This window comes from Lissotriton vulgaris, chromosome 11 (assembly GCF_964263255.1).
Source record: "Lissotriton vulgaris chromosome 11, aLisVul1.2, whole genome shotgun sequence".
In the NCBI taxonomy this organism is placed as follows: Eukaryota; Metazoa; Chordata; class Amphibia; order Caudata; family Salamandridae; genus Lissotriton; species Lissotriton vulgaris.
The window spans coordinates 916,145,228-916,163,821 of NC_141699.1; the positions used below are offsets into that span (position 1 = coordinate 916,145,228).

Below are 18,594 nucleotides of genomic sequence, written 5' to 3' on the forward strand. Positions count from 1 at the left end.
GTAGACCTATATGAGGAGCATACTAAATTGAATGGCCAGGGAAGGATGAATTCAAGGATAATAATCCTAAGCATAGTTGCAATGTTCCTCTCAATCACATGATGAATAGGACCCATATTATCAATTGAAAGACGATGCCAAGAAAGGCATGCCGGTCAAATTCTTCAGAAGAGACCAATTGAAAAACAACTTCTCAAAGTGAAGCTTCTTTATTAGGTGTATATTTTAATTCACTTTGTCTCCAAAATATTAAGATAAAACCTATGGCAGGTGGAAAAAAAAGCGCACAATTCAACAGCAACTCTTTTCAAAATGTCTTTTTTATACACAAATTAAACAACACAATATACATGTCGCTTCACAATAAACATCAATTGTCACAGTAGCAGGTATTTAACTAAAATTTACATTTTTTTTAAAATGGCACATCATGAACAACAAACTTGATATCGAAAAAATAAGTTAAACCACTATACAAATATGAATTACATAATTTAAGCATTACAAAATTACATTGCCTAAAATTACAATTGTTTTATTAACTTTCAGTAAGCTGTTTTTGAGTAAAAAAAATCTCAAAAGATATGGATGACAATTACATTTGCTAACGTGCTTTTCTGAACAGTTCTTGTCCTTTTCTTGTTTTCACATTACCCTTAGGGATAGACTGAAATGAGGCAATATTAAAAGTGTTAAATATCTATTTTTAACTTTATTCACAGGCAAATTTTGTGTGGTACCCACTGTTGTATTGTCATGAAGATGTTTTAGGCCTAGTCAAGCCCAAAAACATGACTACACTTCTATTTTCACTTGCAAAAACGAGAATGGAACAAGCCGGAAATACTATCTATTTGTACTTGGAGAATAAATCAACAATCTAAACATTTTTTGAAAATGTATTAGGTTTATGCATAGACTAACAAATCCCTGACATGCTTGCAGAATGAGGTGAATAGTATAGTTTCAACACCTCTCCTTGCTTACATTATCTAAGTGTTTGTTCGCAATTGGCTTGTAAGCCTACTATGCTTTACTGACAATATAGGTTTCCCTGTTCAAGGTAGTGGCTAACATATTGAACCTGAAAAAATAACCTATGAAATGTTAGCATCACCCCACTACGTGAAAAACACATTTTTCGTGTGGCTTCATGTTTTATTTCAGAATTTATGTGCAGTGGATACATAGTTGCAAATGATCCAAAATGAGATAGACACTGTATATTGCAGACTTCAAGTTACAAATGCTATGTCAGTAAAGTAAACCGACCTGAATGGGAGGATGAGGGAAGAAGGATTAATTCCATAAAAGGCCATTTGCACCTGTTAATTCACCTGGTAGGTGTCGAAGTGTAATACAAAAGGAATTTTGAGGCATTAGCAGCATTCTCTACATACAGAAAATCACAGAGACGCTGTCTATTGAGCTATGTCATCTGTTTCACTGGTGTTATATTAGCATTACTTTTTAAGTATTAAACAGCTTGGAGTCATTTAAAAACTTGGCAGAAGTGGCAAATCTTCGACTGAGTATCTCGTGAAAGTTACATCAGGTTTGTACATGCTGCCTTAAGGGTAGGGAATAAGCCACAGAATAAGAGTGATATATAATTAAAATTGTATTGCAAATGTTTTTAGAAGACATACTACCAAAATCAAACAGTGCATATTCTTTTTTCAGTAACGTCTATTTACTGTTTTGAAGTTGGTACTGGATTTTATTTATCTGAGTGAACGTGATCTTAAGCAATCATGACACTTCCTTGCTGAGAATATGGTGGAGAACGACCATTTGAAGCCTTACATATAGCACATAACAATCATGTTCTTTAGGTTCATCACATCTATCTTTCCACAAACGGATGACAAACAATATCATTAATAAATTCACCCAAATCAAGAGATTTACCATTTGAATGCAGCTACTATAAAATATTGATGCCAATAGTGATTTAGAGTTGCACTTAACATTTCATGAAATAATGCCGTTACATTTTATAAGCAGGAACAAAAGTATCAAAGATCCATGACAGTAAACATACTGCAGTCAAATCACAGATTTGAGTTGCTAAAGCAGCACATCTCATTTCTGTTTAAAAGTACGTGCAAACACGTTATAATTAAACTGATATGGGTCTGCACCTATATACTACAGCTTTATTAACATATAATGGATCCCTGCTGTAGTTAGATTTAAAATACATAAAAAACAGATGAATGTGGATTTGATGATGCTAGGGATCACGCTGCCATTTTGTAAAAATGTTCGGCTCTACCACTTTTAAGGCAAAACCTTATTCCCATTTGTAACCAGGAATATTTACATAAGCAGGCACTTGTATGAGCTAATGGTATAAATGTTCTGATATCACAAGAGGATTATACAATTATCCAAATGCTTTAAAAGTGAATGTGACAAATTGTATGCATGTTCCATTAAATAAATCTGATCCAATCAAGTTTGACTAGAATTGAAGTTACTTGCCATAAAACAGCTTCCTACAGGTCAGCCTTTAGGGTATTTTTTATTTACAAAAGATATCAATAAAAAGGGATGTTATGGATGCCCCTTACTAGGTGGTCTGAGGCAATTAATAGAAGCATGCTAGTACTTAGTCAATTTTCCTAAAATCCATTGGCTTCAGAAATGCAAAGCTAAACCATTTTGCTTGATGGAGAGAGTCTTACTAATTAACTAAGGGCCAACACATTCTACGGTCCAAAGCTATTACTGTTTCTAAAGAAATTTGAGTAAGTTTGCTGATATAATACATAATGCTGCACAACAGCAAATACACCAGTCTACTCATTAGACATCAGATATATATTGCATCCGTTTTCTCAACCGTCAGAAAATTCTGATGGGTCCAGGGGAGGAATCCGAGCCACTTTCAAGAATGTGCTGAAAAGAAAAAAAAGATAGTTCCCCTTCAAAATTATAGAAATATCGCTTTCAAAGAACACAATCTTATTAGTGTATATCAATATATATATTCATAGCTAGAAGGGAAAATGTGGGAATATGCCAAGAACAGCAAGTGATGGAGGTGATTTTTCAGAACTGAGTGGAAGAGAAAAAGGCAAAGGCAAATTAAAGGATAACAAAGTGTGTCCATATGCAATGAACATTTAATGCAAGAAAGAGACGGGAGGACTTTATAGCAAAAGGACTCTCAGGAGAAAATAAAGGGCTGCCAGTCAAGACCATACATAAAGTGGAAGAAAAGTTAGTGACTGTGGAAATATTTTAGGACTTTACAGGAAATCCAGAATCGCGGACAAAAAGTAAAGTCAATTATTGTAGCTTGATTTATCCAATACTTCATTTAATATTTTATTCTTTTTTTTCTCTTATGGTTAGACATCTAATTGAATATCATTTTTTCTCTCATTGATCCCTTTTTCTGCATTCTCTTAAATACAATTTAGCTTAAAAAGAAAGAAAAAAAGGTATGATGCTAATAACTTGTATAAGTCATAATAAAGTTCATCTTTGACACTGGGAAAAAGAAAGGACTCAACAGGACAAAGAAAGTGCCATTTCAGTTGGTCCTTTGGATCCCATGATTTAGACTGAGATGCTAGACGTTTCATTGAAGTTTTGAATACACAGAAGTCACTAAGGCACTCATACAAATATGAACTCAAAGCAAAACATTTATGTAAATCTGCTTCTGTGGGTATGGAAGTGGGGTATTCAGGGTGCAGAAATTGTTAGACCCAAACTCGTATACATTTGTGGGCATTCAAAAATCATTCTGTGACCTCTTCTTGCCCTGAGGATAGCTGCACATTTACAGAAAAATCAAAAGGTGGCTACTGAAATAATTTCGAAAGTCTCTGTCACTAGCAATGGCTTGGGGAAATTTTCCAGTCAACTGCTGCCTTGCCTAGTGTGCCACTACAGAAAGAGACCAGCAATATACAAAGACTTTGTCCCGCTCCAACAAAAACCTTGAGGCTTGACCTGCCACACCAAATCCACATTATATGGGATCATAAACACTGACCTCTTGGACCTCATCAGTTAGCTGTATTTCTTGATTCCAGTGGTGTAGGGAGGAGGGGACATCTAACTATACCACCCGGGCATACGCCCAGGCATATCCTTCACACTTAGGGCACCATGCTGATACAGAATGCAAGGATTTGAGTGCCAGATAAAAGCTCTTTGAAGGGTGCAATGTTAGAGGGTTTCTTTGTGAGGAAAATCAGCAGAAAAAAGCAAGAATTTACCAAGTCATTTCCACTTTGTGTTTTCTCCACATGCATAATAAACATGTGCATGTTTTTGAATGCAAAAAAAACCCCAAACAATTCCATTGTTTGATGAGGTAAAACTACTCTGGACTCCTGACTGGTGGCCACAAGACCTCGGCCCAGTACCTGAGCCTAAACTAACAGTCAAGAATCTGGGAGTCCGACTAGACCAGGAACTTAACCTCAAACAAGATGGCAACCAGGTGGTGGGAGCCTGCTTCCATGTAATTGGCATGCTGCGTAAAATGTTCCCCCTTCTACCAGATGCAACTAGGAGGACATTGGTACAAGCTCTAGTCATGAGTCGACTAGACTATTGCAATGGTCTGCTGCTATCAGCCAACGAGGGAGTCATGACAAGACTTCAGGTGGTCCAGAATACGGCTGCCCGCCTGGTCCTGAACCCCGCTCCTCGCACGCCTTCAAAACCCCTATTGACAAAACTTCACTGGTTATCTGTCAAACAGAGGGCCAAGTTCAAGGTATGCTGCACCATACATAAAAGCCTCAACGGAATGGGTCCTGCATACCTGTCCACCAAATTTGTTCCCTATAAACCCTCTCGCTCACTCAGGTTGTGCGAACAAGGCCTTCTCTGTGTACGTTTAGCAAAGAAGGCCAGACACGGAAGTAAAGCCCTTTCAGTAGCAGGACCTTCCCTTTGGAACAGTCTCCCTAATACTCTCAGGCTATGTGCAGATCACCTTCCTTTTAGAAAAATGCTGAAAACATTCCTATTCATTCATTAGAAAGCTGCTATACTAGCTCTTCCCTGAAACCGATGTGGTAGAAGTCAAAGGCGCAGAGATACTCCCCCGGGAGTCGAAGCCAGCGCGATACAAACCTGCAAATAAATAAAATAGTAGCTGCACTCTCTGGTGCCACTTAGTCAAGGCACTAAATTACAGTACGAGCAGACAACATGCCTATTTCCACCTATTGGCGGAAGTTTGCTGAATCCACAGAGTTTTTTTTTTAGCAACTCCACTGGACTTCATGGAATCAAATTCTGAGAGTTCCACCCATCCTTATTTTTGTCCCCAATTTGTCCCCAATATATCTGATGGGGTATTGCACCGTTACATCGCAACTTTTACAACGGGAGTCTATTACAACGCAACTTTTACAACGCTGGTTCCATTACATCGCATGCCTTTACAACGCATTACATTACATAGCAGATGCTATTACAACGCATGCCATTACAACGTAAGTATAGGTAAGTATATAATTTTTTAAATTTTATTTCATATTATTTAATTAATTTAATTAATATTAATTATAAAAAAATATCTTTGTTTATGTTTTTTAATATTATAAATCAAATATATTTAAGTAATTTTAAAAATAAGTATGAGTATAGGAGTATATGTTTTGGGGTACTGAGGTATATGTTTTGGTGTGTTGGGGTATTTTTAGGTTTTAGGGTTGGGTTTGGTTTTTGGGGTACAGGGGTATTTTTAGGTTTTAGGGCTAGGTTTGGTTTTTGGGGTACAGGGGTATTTTTAGGTTTTAGGGCTAGGTTTGGTTTTTGGGGTACAGGGGTATTTTTAGGTTTTAGGGCTAGGTTTGGTTTTTGGGGTACAGGGGTATTTTTAGGTTTTAGGGCTTGGTTTTGTGTTTTGGGGTACAGCGGTATTTTTAGGTTTTAGGGCTGGGTTTGGTTTTGGGGTACAGGGGTATTTTTAGGTTTTAGGGCTAGGTTTGGTTTTTGGGGTACAGGGGTATTTTTAGGTATTAGGGCTGGGTTTGGTTTTTGGGGTACAGGGGTATTTTTAGGTTTTAGGGCTAGGTTTGGTTTTTGGGGTACAGGGGTATTTTTAGGTTTTAGGGCTAGGTTTGGTTTTTGGGGTACAGGGGTATTTTTAGGTTTTAGGGCTGGGTTTGGTTTTTGGGGTACATGGGGTATTTTTAGGTTTTAGGGCTGGGTTTGGTTTTTGGGGTACAGGGGTATTTTTAGGTTTTAGGGCTTGGTTTTGTGTTTTGGGGTACAGGGGTATTTTTAGGGTTCACTTTTTTTAAAAACACGACTTTAAATAAATTAAATTAATTAAATTAATTATATTATTTACAATGAATAAATTACTTAAATTACATTAATTAAATTAAAATCATTATTTTAAAATTAAAATAATTATATTAAATTAAATTATATTATTTACAATTTATAAATTACTTAAATTACATTAATTAAAATTAAATAAATTAATTACAATTTTAATATTAATTAAATTACAATAATTCAAATAAATTATTTACTTTTTTAAAATTGATTATATTTAAATTAAATTAATAAAGATTAACTTAATTACATTTTTTTTAAAAAGATATACTTACCTATACTTACGTTGTAATGGCATGCATTGTAATAGTATCTGCTATGTAATGACATGCGTTGTAAAGGCATGCATTGTAATGGATCCTGCGTTGTAAAAATTGCGATGTAACGGTCTGCGTTGTAAAATAACGCGTTGTAATGTCATACATCCTATGGTAACACATGTAGGGCTGCATGCATGTTTGTGGGTTAGTCAATGGTGCAAGATCACCAAAAATCAAGGACCATTTACATTTCCACATTATGGTACCTGTGATTTAAAGATTAGTGAAAATGTATAAGAAAAGTTATATTGGTTGAAAGCTTTATTCGATATGCAAAGACATCTTACAAGCATAACATACATTATAAAAACAACATTACAAAAAGTACAAGTATGTCATACGTTTTAGGAAGGTAAAATTGTAGGGATCCCCCTAGAATAAATTAGCTAAAAAAAGGATTAAACCGAAATAGACAATCTATTGCAACAAATCAATCAGGAACGTTTTAAAAATTTGGAGACACCACAGACTATAAGAGGGGAGGTATCAGTCAAAATTCGGAGAGCCACCAAATGCATGCGTGTTCCCAGACGTTTGAAGAGGGGTTTCAACCAGTATCTCCTTGGGTGGATATAGTCTGGACACTCAAAAAGTACATGTGCCACCGTCTCAGGCCTGGCTGGGCAGCGTGCGCAAAAGGGGGATAAATGAGCATGGGACTTCCATTTAGATACAATTGCCCCTAGCGGGAGAGTGCCAACTCTGAACTTGAAGTAAAGGGCCCTATCCGCTGGCATAGTAATTAGGTCCATGTAGGGTTCGTATAATACCACATCCTTTATTCTAAGAAACGCTGCAGTCGAATTGCAGTGATGTGGATTTCCAATTAGTTGGCAAGAGACCCAGTCCCAATATAGTTTTTTGAGGACTGCCTTTGGAGGAGCAGATTTTGTGGACCAGCAATATCTCAGGCCCAATTCCCCCAAAAGATTTTTTGTGTCCCTCAGCCACTTGATCTTATTCCAGCCCCCCATGTTAATTACTTCTGATAGACCCTCGGCATAAGATTTTAGTTCCGGGACCCTCCATATGCGGGACCATAAGAGCAATGGACGAAGACTGGCCTGGTCTTTGATACTTCTGCAGCCCAAATCCAAGAGCACCGGGACTGTAGGGGTGCTCAAGGGGAGAGCTAAGAGGTCCTTCAGGAGCTTATTTTCGGCCTTGGATAGGGAATCCATATTGCAGTGACCCCATAGCTCCGCGACATAGAGCAGAAGTGACCCCCCTTGCCTTGTAGATCTCAATTGCGGGTGCCACTGAGGATCTGGGAGATGCATGATATTCCTTAAGTAAAGCGCCCCCTACCCTCTTGTGGCAAAGAACCATCTTGTCGATGTGGGAAGACCAGCTCATTTTGTCATTCAGGCGTGGATGTATGACGTTACAACGCATACTTTTACTCCGCATACCATTACAACGCGGTATTCACAACGCATACCACTACAACGCATAGCGCTTTGGGGTGCTGGATAGTGGTAAGTATAATTTACTATTCTAACTCCAGTCCCCGTGGACCCTAGGGAAGGTGTTGGATAGTAAATTAAACTTACCTCTTATCCTAGAGCGCCCCCCAGCGCCATGCGTTGTAATGGTATGCGTTGTAATGCCTGCGTTGTAATGGTAGTGCGTTGTAAAAAATGCGTTGTAACAGGTGAATACCTTCAGGCGTAGACCCAGATAATCAAATTCGTTTACTTTCTCCAGAGGGACCGAGTTCAGAGTGGGAGGACGACCTAGTTTCCTTGGTGGGCGTAGTATCAAATATTTCGTTTTTTTCTACATTTATCACCAACCCTCTGGTTACACAAAAGTCCTGAAAACGGGTCAACAACTTCTGAAGCCCCTGGGGGGTCTTTGAGATAAGGAGAGTGTCAACCGCAAACAACAATGTTGGGATCCGCACACCCCCCAGGCAGGGTGCGTCCGCAGGTTCCTGAAGCAGATGCTCCACCACACCATTTACATATAAGGAAAAAAGAATGGGAGCTAACGCGCAACCCTGTCTGACTCCCCTACAAACTGGGATCCTATCTGTTGTTTCGCCATTTCTCCCCCAGCGAACCTGGGCAAAATTGTTCATGTGGAGTTTGATGAGGAGAAACAGAATGTACGGGGGCAAGCCCAGATGGTGGAGAACCCTCCAGAGTTCCTCCCTGGGAACTAGGTCAAAGGCAGTCTTCAAATCGATGAAGGCCAAGTAGAGACTGCCCTTGCCCAGTTCTACCACCTTTCAGTGCAGAAGTGTTAACCTAAAGACCTGCTCAATTGTGCCTGTTCCTGAGCGAAAGCCTGCCTGGAAGTCCGATAGAACTTGGTTCTCATCCACCCAATGAAGGATTCTCCCCAGGATAACCTTTCCGGCTACTTTTTGTGTAGAGTCAATCAGGCTTATTGGCCTATAATTCCCTGGAGTGTCTCTACTACCCTTTTTATAAATGGGGACTACCACTGCCCCTCTCCACGACTCTGGGATCGGACCACCCTCCAAGATGGCATTCAGGAGAGCCGAGATCATAAGACCCCAGTCAGATGGGTAGGCCCGCAGTAAATCCCCTGGGAGCCCATCCGGGCCAGCAGCTTTCAATGGTACCACGGTCTTAATGGCATTGTCAACTTCCCGCGTTGTAAACAAGACAAGGGTGCTAGCCTCCATCGGAAAGGGGAATACAGCTGGCTCATTTAGGGCCCCTTCTATCGCTGAGTATAAGGCCCCGAAGTGATGAAACCAGCTCTGGGGTGGAATAGTACAGGTCCTCAGGGTATCATCGGGTCTACTACGGGAACCTATCAATTTCCAAAACCCCCTGGCGTCTTTACCTTTGCTGGCAGCCAGCAAATCCTCCCAAAATTTCTCCTCCCATTCCTTCTTTGCTATCTGGATAGACATGGAGTAGACCTTCCTAGCCTCCCTTGTCCTAACTTGAGATTTTGCTTTTACTGCCTCGACTAGATTTTTTTTCGCCACCCTGCAATTGTGGGTATACCAGCCCTCTCTTTTATTAACCCTTTCTTTCACCCCAATATGCCTCTGGCGCACAGTAAACAGATTTGTCAGGGCCCCAGTTAGATCGCAAAATACTTCACATACCTCCTCCAGGCCTCCATCAACTGTGCCTAAGTTGTGATGTGTAGGGCCAGAAGTTGGGACACAGCCTCAAGTTTTCCTGCAGACAAGAGAAGTTTTGACCACTTCAAGCGCCTGCAGCAAGGTGAGACCTCCGACTCGCCTAGGTCAACTGTGGGCTAGGTATAGAACCCCCACTACTAACAGTCCACCAGGGGGCTAGGGTGAGGGACAACAAATTGTGGTCACTTTCGACTGAAGGCACTATTACCATATCCCTCACTGAGCTCCATAAACACACATCAAGCAAGATATAATCAATTCTTGATGTGTGATTAGGCCCATTGTATGTATGGGCACCCCCCTTGTCCGAGCTAGTTCTTCCATTTAAAGCCCTCAGACCATACTCTATACTAAGGGCATTTAGCTGCAGTGCCACCTCTGACCACTTTTTGATCGGGGGCGCTCTAGGACTGGTATCCCCCTCCTACCATCCTCCTCATCCTGGTCCTGGGTAACATCCGAGCCCAAAGGCTCGAACGTACAGTTGACATCACCTGCAACCAGGGTGCAGGCTTTGTATGGAGTTGCCCCTAACAAATCCTCCAACAGTGCGATTGTGGGAGACTGCCTCCCCCCCTTGGTGCATCGGGCATAAACATTGAATATGTTCAAAACGGCACAGCCCCTAGTGTCCTTCAATGTGATATTAAGCAAATCTGGGCTATTAGTCTTAGTTTCCACTACCCTGCAATTTAGGGATGAAGCTACCCAGATAAGGAGGCCCCCTGAAGGTTGTCCCCTGCCTGAATCTGGGCAAACAGCTGGGATGGCATAAGCAGAGTACCCCACCCTGTGTACTGGCTCCCTACTCCATGTCTCCTGGAAAATGCATATGGAATATTCTTCCACTAGTGCATTCCAGTCGGGCAGTGCCAGTTTTCTGGCTATTCCAGCAACGTTCCAGCTGAAGACCTTCAAGACTTGGTCCATCACAGCTGGAGCGCATGGGGAAACTATCTCTTGACATGGAGCCACCCTACCCGAGCATGGCAGTGATCCCCTAACACTAATAGAAACTAGGTCCCCCAAAGGGTCCAGGGTAACCGGTGGTGTAGTTTGGGTTTTATTAAGGGAGGGTGAGATAGGTGACGTTGGGAGTACCGTGGAGAGTCGCCCAGTTCCCCCCTGTCCAGTCCTCCCATTACCTCGGGTCAGTAGCTCTTAAGGCCACAATTTTGACCTGGCCACCCGGTCTGAGGATAGAAAAGGGGCGCAAACATACTACATATTCCACCACTAGCACCCTTGCTCATTTCCCCCATAATAGGCCTAAAAATGGCGTGGTTAGGAGGACGAGGGTAAAAATATGTCGGGTCCACTGCGCTAATTCCAGGGCCACCCACCGCTTGGTCTTGGCTACAAATCGAACTGGCTACTCTGTTGTCCTGGAAATTGATAATAACGCAGTCTCCCTCCAACTGCTTCTTGCCCTGTCCAACCCAGCCCACCCTGCGGACACCAAGGATTAGTCTGTCAACGCCCGCAGGGAGGGGTTTCTTTGTTTTTAGCCAGTGGAGGCTTTTATTTTTTAAGGCGTGGTGGGTCTCTAGTTGGTTGTCTTTCAAGGGTGGGACCTTAACCAGCACAACGACATAGGGATGGTAGTCTGGGGGAAGATCAGCATAGGGAAAGCCAGAGAGTTTCTTCAAGGCAGGTGCAGCTGAAGCAGGTACTGCCAAATGGCTTTTGACAGGTTTAACTGACGAAGCTGCCTCGTTTCCCTTAGTTTTTGCGCTGTTTAGGGGTGATTGCTTAGGTTTAGAATTACACTCACCCGCTAGAGCCTTTGGTTGCGTTGCTTTATTAGGCACTTTAGAGACCTTAATGGGGTTCCCTTGAGTTGGAATAGAATGTAGGGCGGGACCTGATTTGGATATAGGTGGGGCAGTGGTAGTAAGAGTTGGTGCCACACTTGGTGCAATTGGGGAAGCCGCCTTTGGCGGGACTGGATCCTGTGCCGGAGCAGCAACAGCTGCTGCTCCTTTTCCCAATCTGCCACGTGTGGGGTCCTCACTATTCCTAGTCTGATGTTTAATCAGAGTCTTGAGTGAAAAAAAGTTGTCAAGAATCGACTGCTCAAGACTAATTAATCTGACCTCCACCCTCTTAATTTGGTCTACAAGCGGTGCCAGACAGTGTTTGAGTGCATCAATGATTTGATCCAGGCAAACTGGGACTTGGATAGGAGGTGGCTTGTTGTTGATATCAAGTCCTATTTCCTGGGACGGAGACTCTCCTAACCCATCCAAATGCTCTGGGCTCTGACCATTACCTAATTTTGCACCCCTGGCCCTTGACCCTTGCTTCCTGGGGCGCTTAAAAAGTATAGGATGGCTACCTTTACGTGCACTCACAACCCTTTTCCTCTTGACTTGTTTCAGAGCACCCTGAAACACGCAGGGCAATGAGACTCACAGTAGGAGCAGGGTCTTGTAGCGGGGAGTTTTGACTAGTAACAGGAGAAAGTAAAGGTAAAACACACCCTCCCGCAGTCTCGTCACTGGCAACACCTGGTGTGAACTGTGCTACTAAATTCTCTAACCCGTCTATGCTTCCACCTATTTCAGACAACCGGGGATGCTCAGACGCTTCTATAGTAAGTGGGGATGGACCCATAATTGGGGGAGGTGACAAGGCTTTAGCCGCAGAGCCAAGAGAGGATCGTCTAACTAGTAGGAGATCCCCGGAAAGGCGACGTTCCGTCATCGCAATCTCCTTCTCTATGACTGCCGCTACTCTGGTTATAAACCTGTCCATAGTTCCCATCGTTGGATTCCCCCCAACCCCTTCGCCCCCAACTCTGAGCGGTTTCCCAGAGCGAGTAGACATAATTGGGGTTTTACCCTATGGCAAAGTCACAGTACCTTTCTGGACCAGTGTAGATGATGTTAGGGACCTGGCCCAGCCCAGCCTCTGACAGCCCCAGACTGCCCCAGACTGCCCCAGACTGCCCCAGACTGCCCCAGACTGCCCCAGACTGCCCCAGACTGCCCCAGACTGCCCCAGACTGCCACAGACTGCCACAGACTGCCACAGACTGCCACAGACTGCCACAGACTGCCACAGACTGCCACAGACTGCCACAGACTGCCACAGACTGCCACAGACTGCCACAGACTGCCACAGACTGCCCGCCCTTTGTTTGGCATCCCGCTCGCTTCCCGCTGAGTGTCCGGCGTGATGATAGATAGGGGGCGTTGCAGGCAGGGTGGGCGTGTCTCGCTGTGGGGCTGGTCTTCTGAGTCCCTGCTAGCGCTCTCCCACAGCAGCCGGTTGGATGCTCCTGGAGACTTCCTCCCAATCAGCTCCTTCCCCTCGCCTCAACCTGCGAAGCGGCACCCGCAAAGCGGGTGTGGCAAGCAGCTGCAGGGAATGGTGGAACCCACAAGGGTCAAGGGCGGGCTGAACGCGGCAACTCTGGGCTCCCAGGCGAAAGGTCAGCGTTTTGGTGTCCCACCGAGTGTAGTAAGCGGCCGCCTTTTGAGGTTTTGGACAGGCAGGGTGGGCGTGTCTCGCTGTGGGGCTGCCGTGCACACCTGTGCAGCGCAGGGACTCCTGGTCTTCGGAGTCCCTGCTAGCGCTCTCCCACAGCAGCCGGTTGGATGCTCCTGGCGACTTCCTCCCAATCAGCTTCTTCCCCTCACCTCAACCTGCGAAGCTGCACCTGCGAAGCGGGTGCGGCAAGCAGCTGCAGGGAATGGAGGAACCCACAAGGGTCAAGGGCGGGCTGAACGCGGCAACTCTGGGCTCCCAAGCGAAAGGTCAGCGTTTTATAAGTTATATGAAAGAAAGCCACCTCCCAGACCTCTACAAGATGAAGAATTATATGTTTGGGGGAGAGCGGCACAGGCTAAAGAGAAAGAAAGGAATCAGAATAGAGCAAGGAGAGCAGTGCAAATTTATGAAGATGCTCATTGGGATGAAGGGCAGCAAAAGGCGATGAGTGAGCAGTTGAGGGAGCTAGAATGGATCCAGCTATAACCATAGAAAAGACAAAAAATTAAATAAATCTGAAACTTGGAAATGATTAGGAAGCTGCAAAAAAACCACAGTGATTTAGGGGATGACTTTTTAGAAGATTTGCTATCCTCACGTTGACGTCCATATGTTGCTCCCACAACGAATACAGGTGGTGTTACAACCACTAGTGCTACAGTGGCTACATCCCATGTTGATCCAAGTGTGATTCAAATTGAGAGACCACTTCCATTTGTTCCTATACCTATTGAAGCAGCCCCTACTGTAATTACCCCAGGTGTTTCTGCCCTAATTGTTACTGTTCCTGCCTCAGCAACACAAGTTATGACAGCACAGACACTGGCAGTGTGGGTTGCCACTGCACCAATAATTATTGTACCAAACACAACCCTATCTGCCCTCCAGATGCCTAAGGGCTTCGGATAAGTAACTTCTGGTTATTCCTCACTTGTGTACCTCAACACTGGCTAGATCCTTTTCTCACACAGCCCCCTATCATTGTAACAAATTCCTCCTTCGTCTAGGCTCCTGCTCAGACTTCACTTCCTTAAAGAGGTGGCTTAAGACTTGGTTGTTTTAGAAATCTCTCCCCATTCATAGCAGTGCAGTGGAGAGATACTCCTCCGGGAGGGATGTGTGCGCTAATGAAATGTCTTCATCACATCATCATATTTTATACTACATTTCTTATTATACACCGGGATGATGTCAAACCACTTCTGTGACTATAACTGACCAAAGCCAAATGGACTATCTGTAAATAAAGTCAATCCCAATTGAGCTGAAAGACAACAAGCTCTTGTAAGAAAAAAAAAATCTGTTACCTAATCAGAAGTGACACCTCAAAGCCAGGAGGCTTCTACTACTTCTTGGATTTTTCAAACTGCATAAGCTACTCTCAAAGTTCCTGAGTTGGGAGTCTGCAGGATATGTAATGAGACTAGTGGAAGCTTTGCAGTTACTCCAAGAAATTGTAGTAGGTTAATGTTGAGCTCACATACGTGGCAATGATTATGTCTCTTTTTGAAATTGCGATGCTGATGAAGTTGCATGGTATATTGCACATGTGGCAGGCACATTTAACAGACTATGCAACGGAATCTGAAAACTCACTTTTTCCTTATCAGTAGTGAATTCTTGTGAAGAAATCAAAACATTACAGGAAGAAGTCTTGGAGACAAAACTGCAAGGATGGATCATAGCAGTATGTGCTAAAAATGCAAATGACATTTGGTTTTCAGCAAAACCTTACATGTGCATAAAATGCTTTTCAAAACGGGAAAGAGACACTTTTTAATACAGATCACACTTAGTGCAATAGAGAGAGAGAACAATGCAATCCTATGGAAAAGTACGGGCAACTTACAAGTAAGTAAGTGGTTTTGAGGTTCAGTCTCAAGGGGCAAGGGTCGGACCAAAGTAGGTACTGAACCACCACCAGCACTGGGGTGGCCAGGTGCAGAGGTCAATGGGCCCAATTTTATCGTATGGATGCTGGCGGCACATTGAAGAGGCACAGGTTACAGGTAAGTACCTGTGGTTGTGAGGGCGGAGCTAGCTCGCGACCAAGATGGCCACTTAAGGCGAGATTATCCTGGTGGCTGAGTGTCCGAAACCTGCCCTGTGACCACCGTGGGACTGTGTAACTACTGTGTAGCGAGACGACGAAAGAGCGAGCTTCTTACCTGCTCGCTGCCCAAGCTGTGATGACTGCGGGCACCTGGGACGGCGGTGACGAGACCTGCCTCGGATCGGAGAGCCCACTGACTCCGCAGCGGCTGCTGGACTGTGGCGAAGCTGGTCTCCGGAGTTGGGCGCAAACACTGGGGTGAGCGGAGTGGCCTATCCCTCCCCCACGTTGGAAATTGCTGAGTGTCCCGCCCGGCCTGGTGTGGGGGAGGTAAGCGGGGGACTGAGAGCAGCGGAGGTGAGAGGGCCTATCTCTGCCAGGAGGAGCAGTAAAACATACCCCTGCGGCGAGGCCCTGAGACCCTAATATCCCATTGGAAGGACCGCGTAGAGGGCGCCGGGCCGACCGCTGCTGGTGCTGGTCCCCGGCGTTGCTATCAGTGCCGAACTATGACCCTATATCAAAGGAGCCCTTGCAGCGGGCATGTCCATGTTTGGCCTACACGAGGCGGCACATCCCCCTCTTCCAGAAACGGCCGGCAGTAATCCTGGAAGCACCGCGTGGCGGTGACGAACTGCAGCGAGGTGAGCTGGCCTGGGGGAGAGTTTACTCGGCAGTGGGCACTCTATCTACGGCCTCTGGGGCTGCAGCGGTATCTGGGGCCTTGAGGAGGTTCTAGTGGAGAATTGGCCGCCATTTTGAAGACCTGGGACATCGCTGCCCAACAGGTAGGCCTGCTGAGTGGGGACCCTGATACACTGGGAAATACCAGAGATAAGTCCCCCCCCCCCCCCTCCACGCGCGTGGAGTGCATACGGATTTCCTTTCCCCTTACTTATGATGCCTGCACCTTGGAGAGGGGAGTGAGTCGGCAGGCGATACACATGGAAATTTGGGTGTGTGACCTGCAACGGGATTTCAGGGCGCGAAACGCGGCCACAGCTGTACCCAATACAGGTAGTCCCTCCAGGACTTGAGGTACTGGGTTAAGAGGTCTTCTGGTGACACTTTGCAGGGTACCTGTGGCAGATACCACACTGTGAGCTTCGTCTGGGGAATAGCCCCCACAAAGACCAGAGATACAGGTTAGAGGCGAGGAGGGCACCCCGCGGTGGGCGGGCAGCGATACCCTGACAGACACTACCTCTCGTGACTCTCTACCCTGTGCCCAGTGATATCGCATTAAGGCGTCTGCCCACGCTGCCGTTTCACGGTCTGGACGGACTCCTCCTAGGAGAAGGACAACCTGTGGAACCACAATGGGGTGGGTAGACAGAATTTAAATGAAATTATCGTTTTACCCGAAGAGGTCTAAGGCCAGTGAGACGGCCCTGAAGAAGGGGGTTGGTGACCAGGATCCAGTTTGAGAGGACCAACACAAAGACGTTCGTGGTCTGCTGATAACCATGGAGAAAAATCTACAGGGAGGGATTGCCTACTTGGGAACCAAGATGGATGCGCTCACTTATCGAATGGACCGCATGGCCGAGAGGCTGGATAAACACGCTGAGCGCCTCGATCTGTCGGAGCAGAGGCTGACAGAGGTGGAGGAGGCTCACACAACTCTTGACATAGACAACAAACAGTTGGGGAAGGTCCTCCAGGTCATATAGGACAAGACGGAGGACTTGGGGGCCCGTTCTCAGCACTGTAAGCTTCGCATTACCGGCGTGCTGGAAACCACCCACACAGGAAATATGGAGCTCTTCATCGAAAAGCTGATGAGAACATTTTTAGGGGGCACCGCCTTCTCCGCAATGTTTGTTGTTGAGAGGGTTCATTGCTCTCTGGGTCCAAGACCGAAACCGGGTACACCTCCCCGACCTATAATTGGGAAATTGTTAAACTACAGGGACCGAGACATGCCCTCAGACTGGCCAGAGAGAAACAGCCATTACAATAGAGGGGTTGACAATTTCCCTATTCCCGGATTTCACGGCCAAAGTCCAGGAGGGGAGACGACAGTTTGTACCAATGAAAAGGCAACTCCGAGAAATTGGGGCGGACTATGCGATGCTGTACCCTGCGAAGCTGCGGGTCAATCGACAGGGGTGATCCTCTATTTTCACTGACCCTGCAGCTTTACAGAAAGCCCTTAAAGAATGGCGGAAGGAGCGGCGGCCTTCTGCTGAGAGGGCACTCCTGGATGAGGCGGCTGGAGGAGCACTAGACCAACAGGACTAATCACGAAATATGAACACTAATGGCGGAGTATTTTTTGTGTATGCTGGATGATTAGGAGGGGTGTTACTGGCACTTGTTAACGAGAGGGTCCATACTGTCCCTGTGGGGCCTATCCCCTTTGAATACCTTGACGAGTATGGAACCACTCGGTCGGGTAGGGGAGGGGGATTGGAAGAGAGTGCCGTGGAGCATAAACCTGGTCCGTTTGTTCCATTAATGCTTTATTATGCATCCTCTGCGGGGAGGGGAGCGGGGGGCTTCGGTTGTTACCATTTGAGCCTTAGAGTTGCAAGGTTGTTTTGGGTGGGGAGAGGGGGGCTCAACGTAGTAAGATGCCCTACTGGTGGATTGCGATGTGGGTACAGATCGAAGAAAATTCCTGCACTACTGTGCGGCTCACACTACCCAGCCCTAGAGAAGCAGGGGAAACGGTTGTTATGGAACACCTAAGCGTTTTTGTTTTTAGCAAGCCACATCCACCCCAGGGTGAATACCACATGTGGAATGTTTTTTGTTGCTGAGAGATGTGGGGGGGGGGGCACTCACTGTTTGGGTGGGAGGGATGAATATCACAGCCAAGTTGGGCAGGCGTGGGAGGGAACTGAGTGATGTTTGAATTACTAATCTATGCTTCTCTTGTGGTTATAAATGCTGCATCTATGTACTGGGTTGCAGGCATCCCAGTCCTTTGACAAACTTACGCTCCCTGTTCCTATGATGAGAGCAGGAGGGAAACATTTCATGGGGAGGTTTAATGTTTTTTGGGTTATTGTTTGCTATATGACATGATTAGGGAATGGCACGGTACAGATATACATACTCTTGATACTCCAACATGACTCATTCCCCTACGACTGACCCCTCAGTGTTCCCACCTGAAGGACCCCTAGACTCACTGGTACTATTGACTTGGAATGTACGCGGCCCTAACGATCACCGGAAAGTACTGCACTACCTTGCTAGAAAGTATCGACATTGCACTACTTCAGGAGACTCTTTGTATTCATGTTTGTAGATATTTCCCTTTT

General features: G+C 45.1%; 1 protein-coding gene across 2 annotated transcripts in view; it reads right to left on the minus strand.

Moving 5' to 3' along the window:
* Positions 1–302: 302 nt before the first annotated feature.
* LOC147683684 (G2/mitotic-specific cyclin-B3-like) overlaps positions 303–18,594 on the minus strand; it is a 332,394-nt gene continuing 314,102 nt past the window's right edge. For both annotated transcript variants that reach the window (XM_086944888.1, XM_086944887.1), the window contains exon 12: positions 303–2,904. In XM_086944888.1, the coding sequence (XP_086801014.1) occupies positions 2,844–2,904 (61 nt within the window). In that variant the 3' untranslated portion in view covers positions 303–2,843. The remainder of the gene's footprint in view (positions 2,905–18,594) is intronic.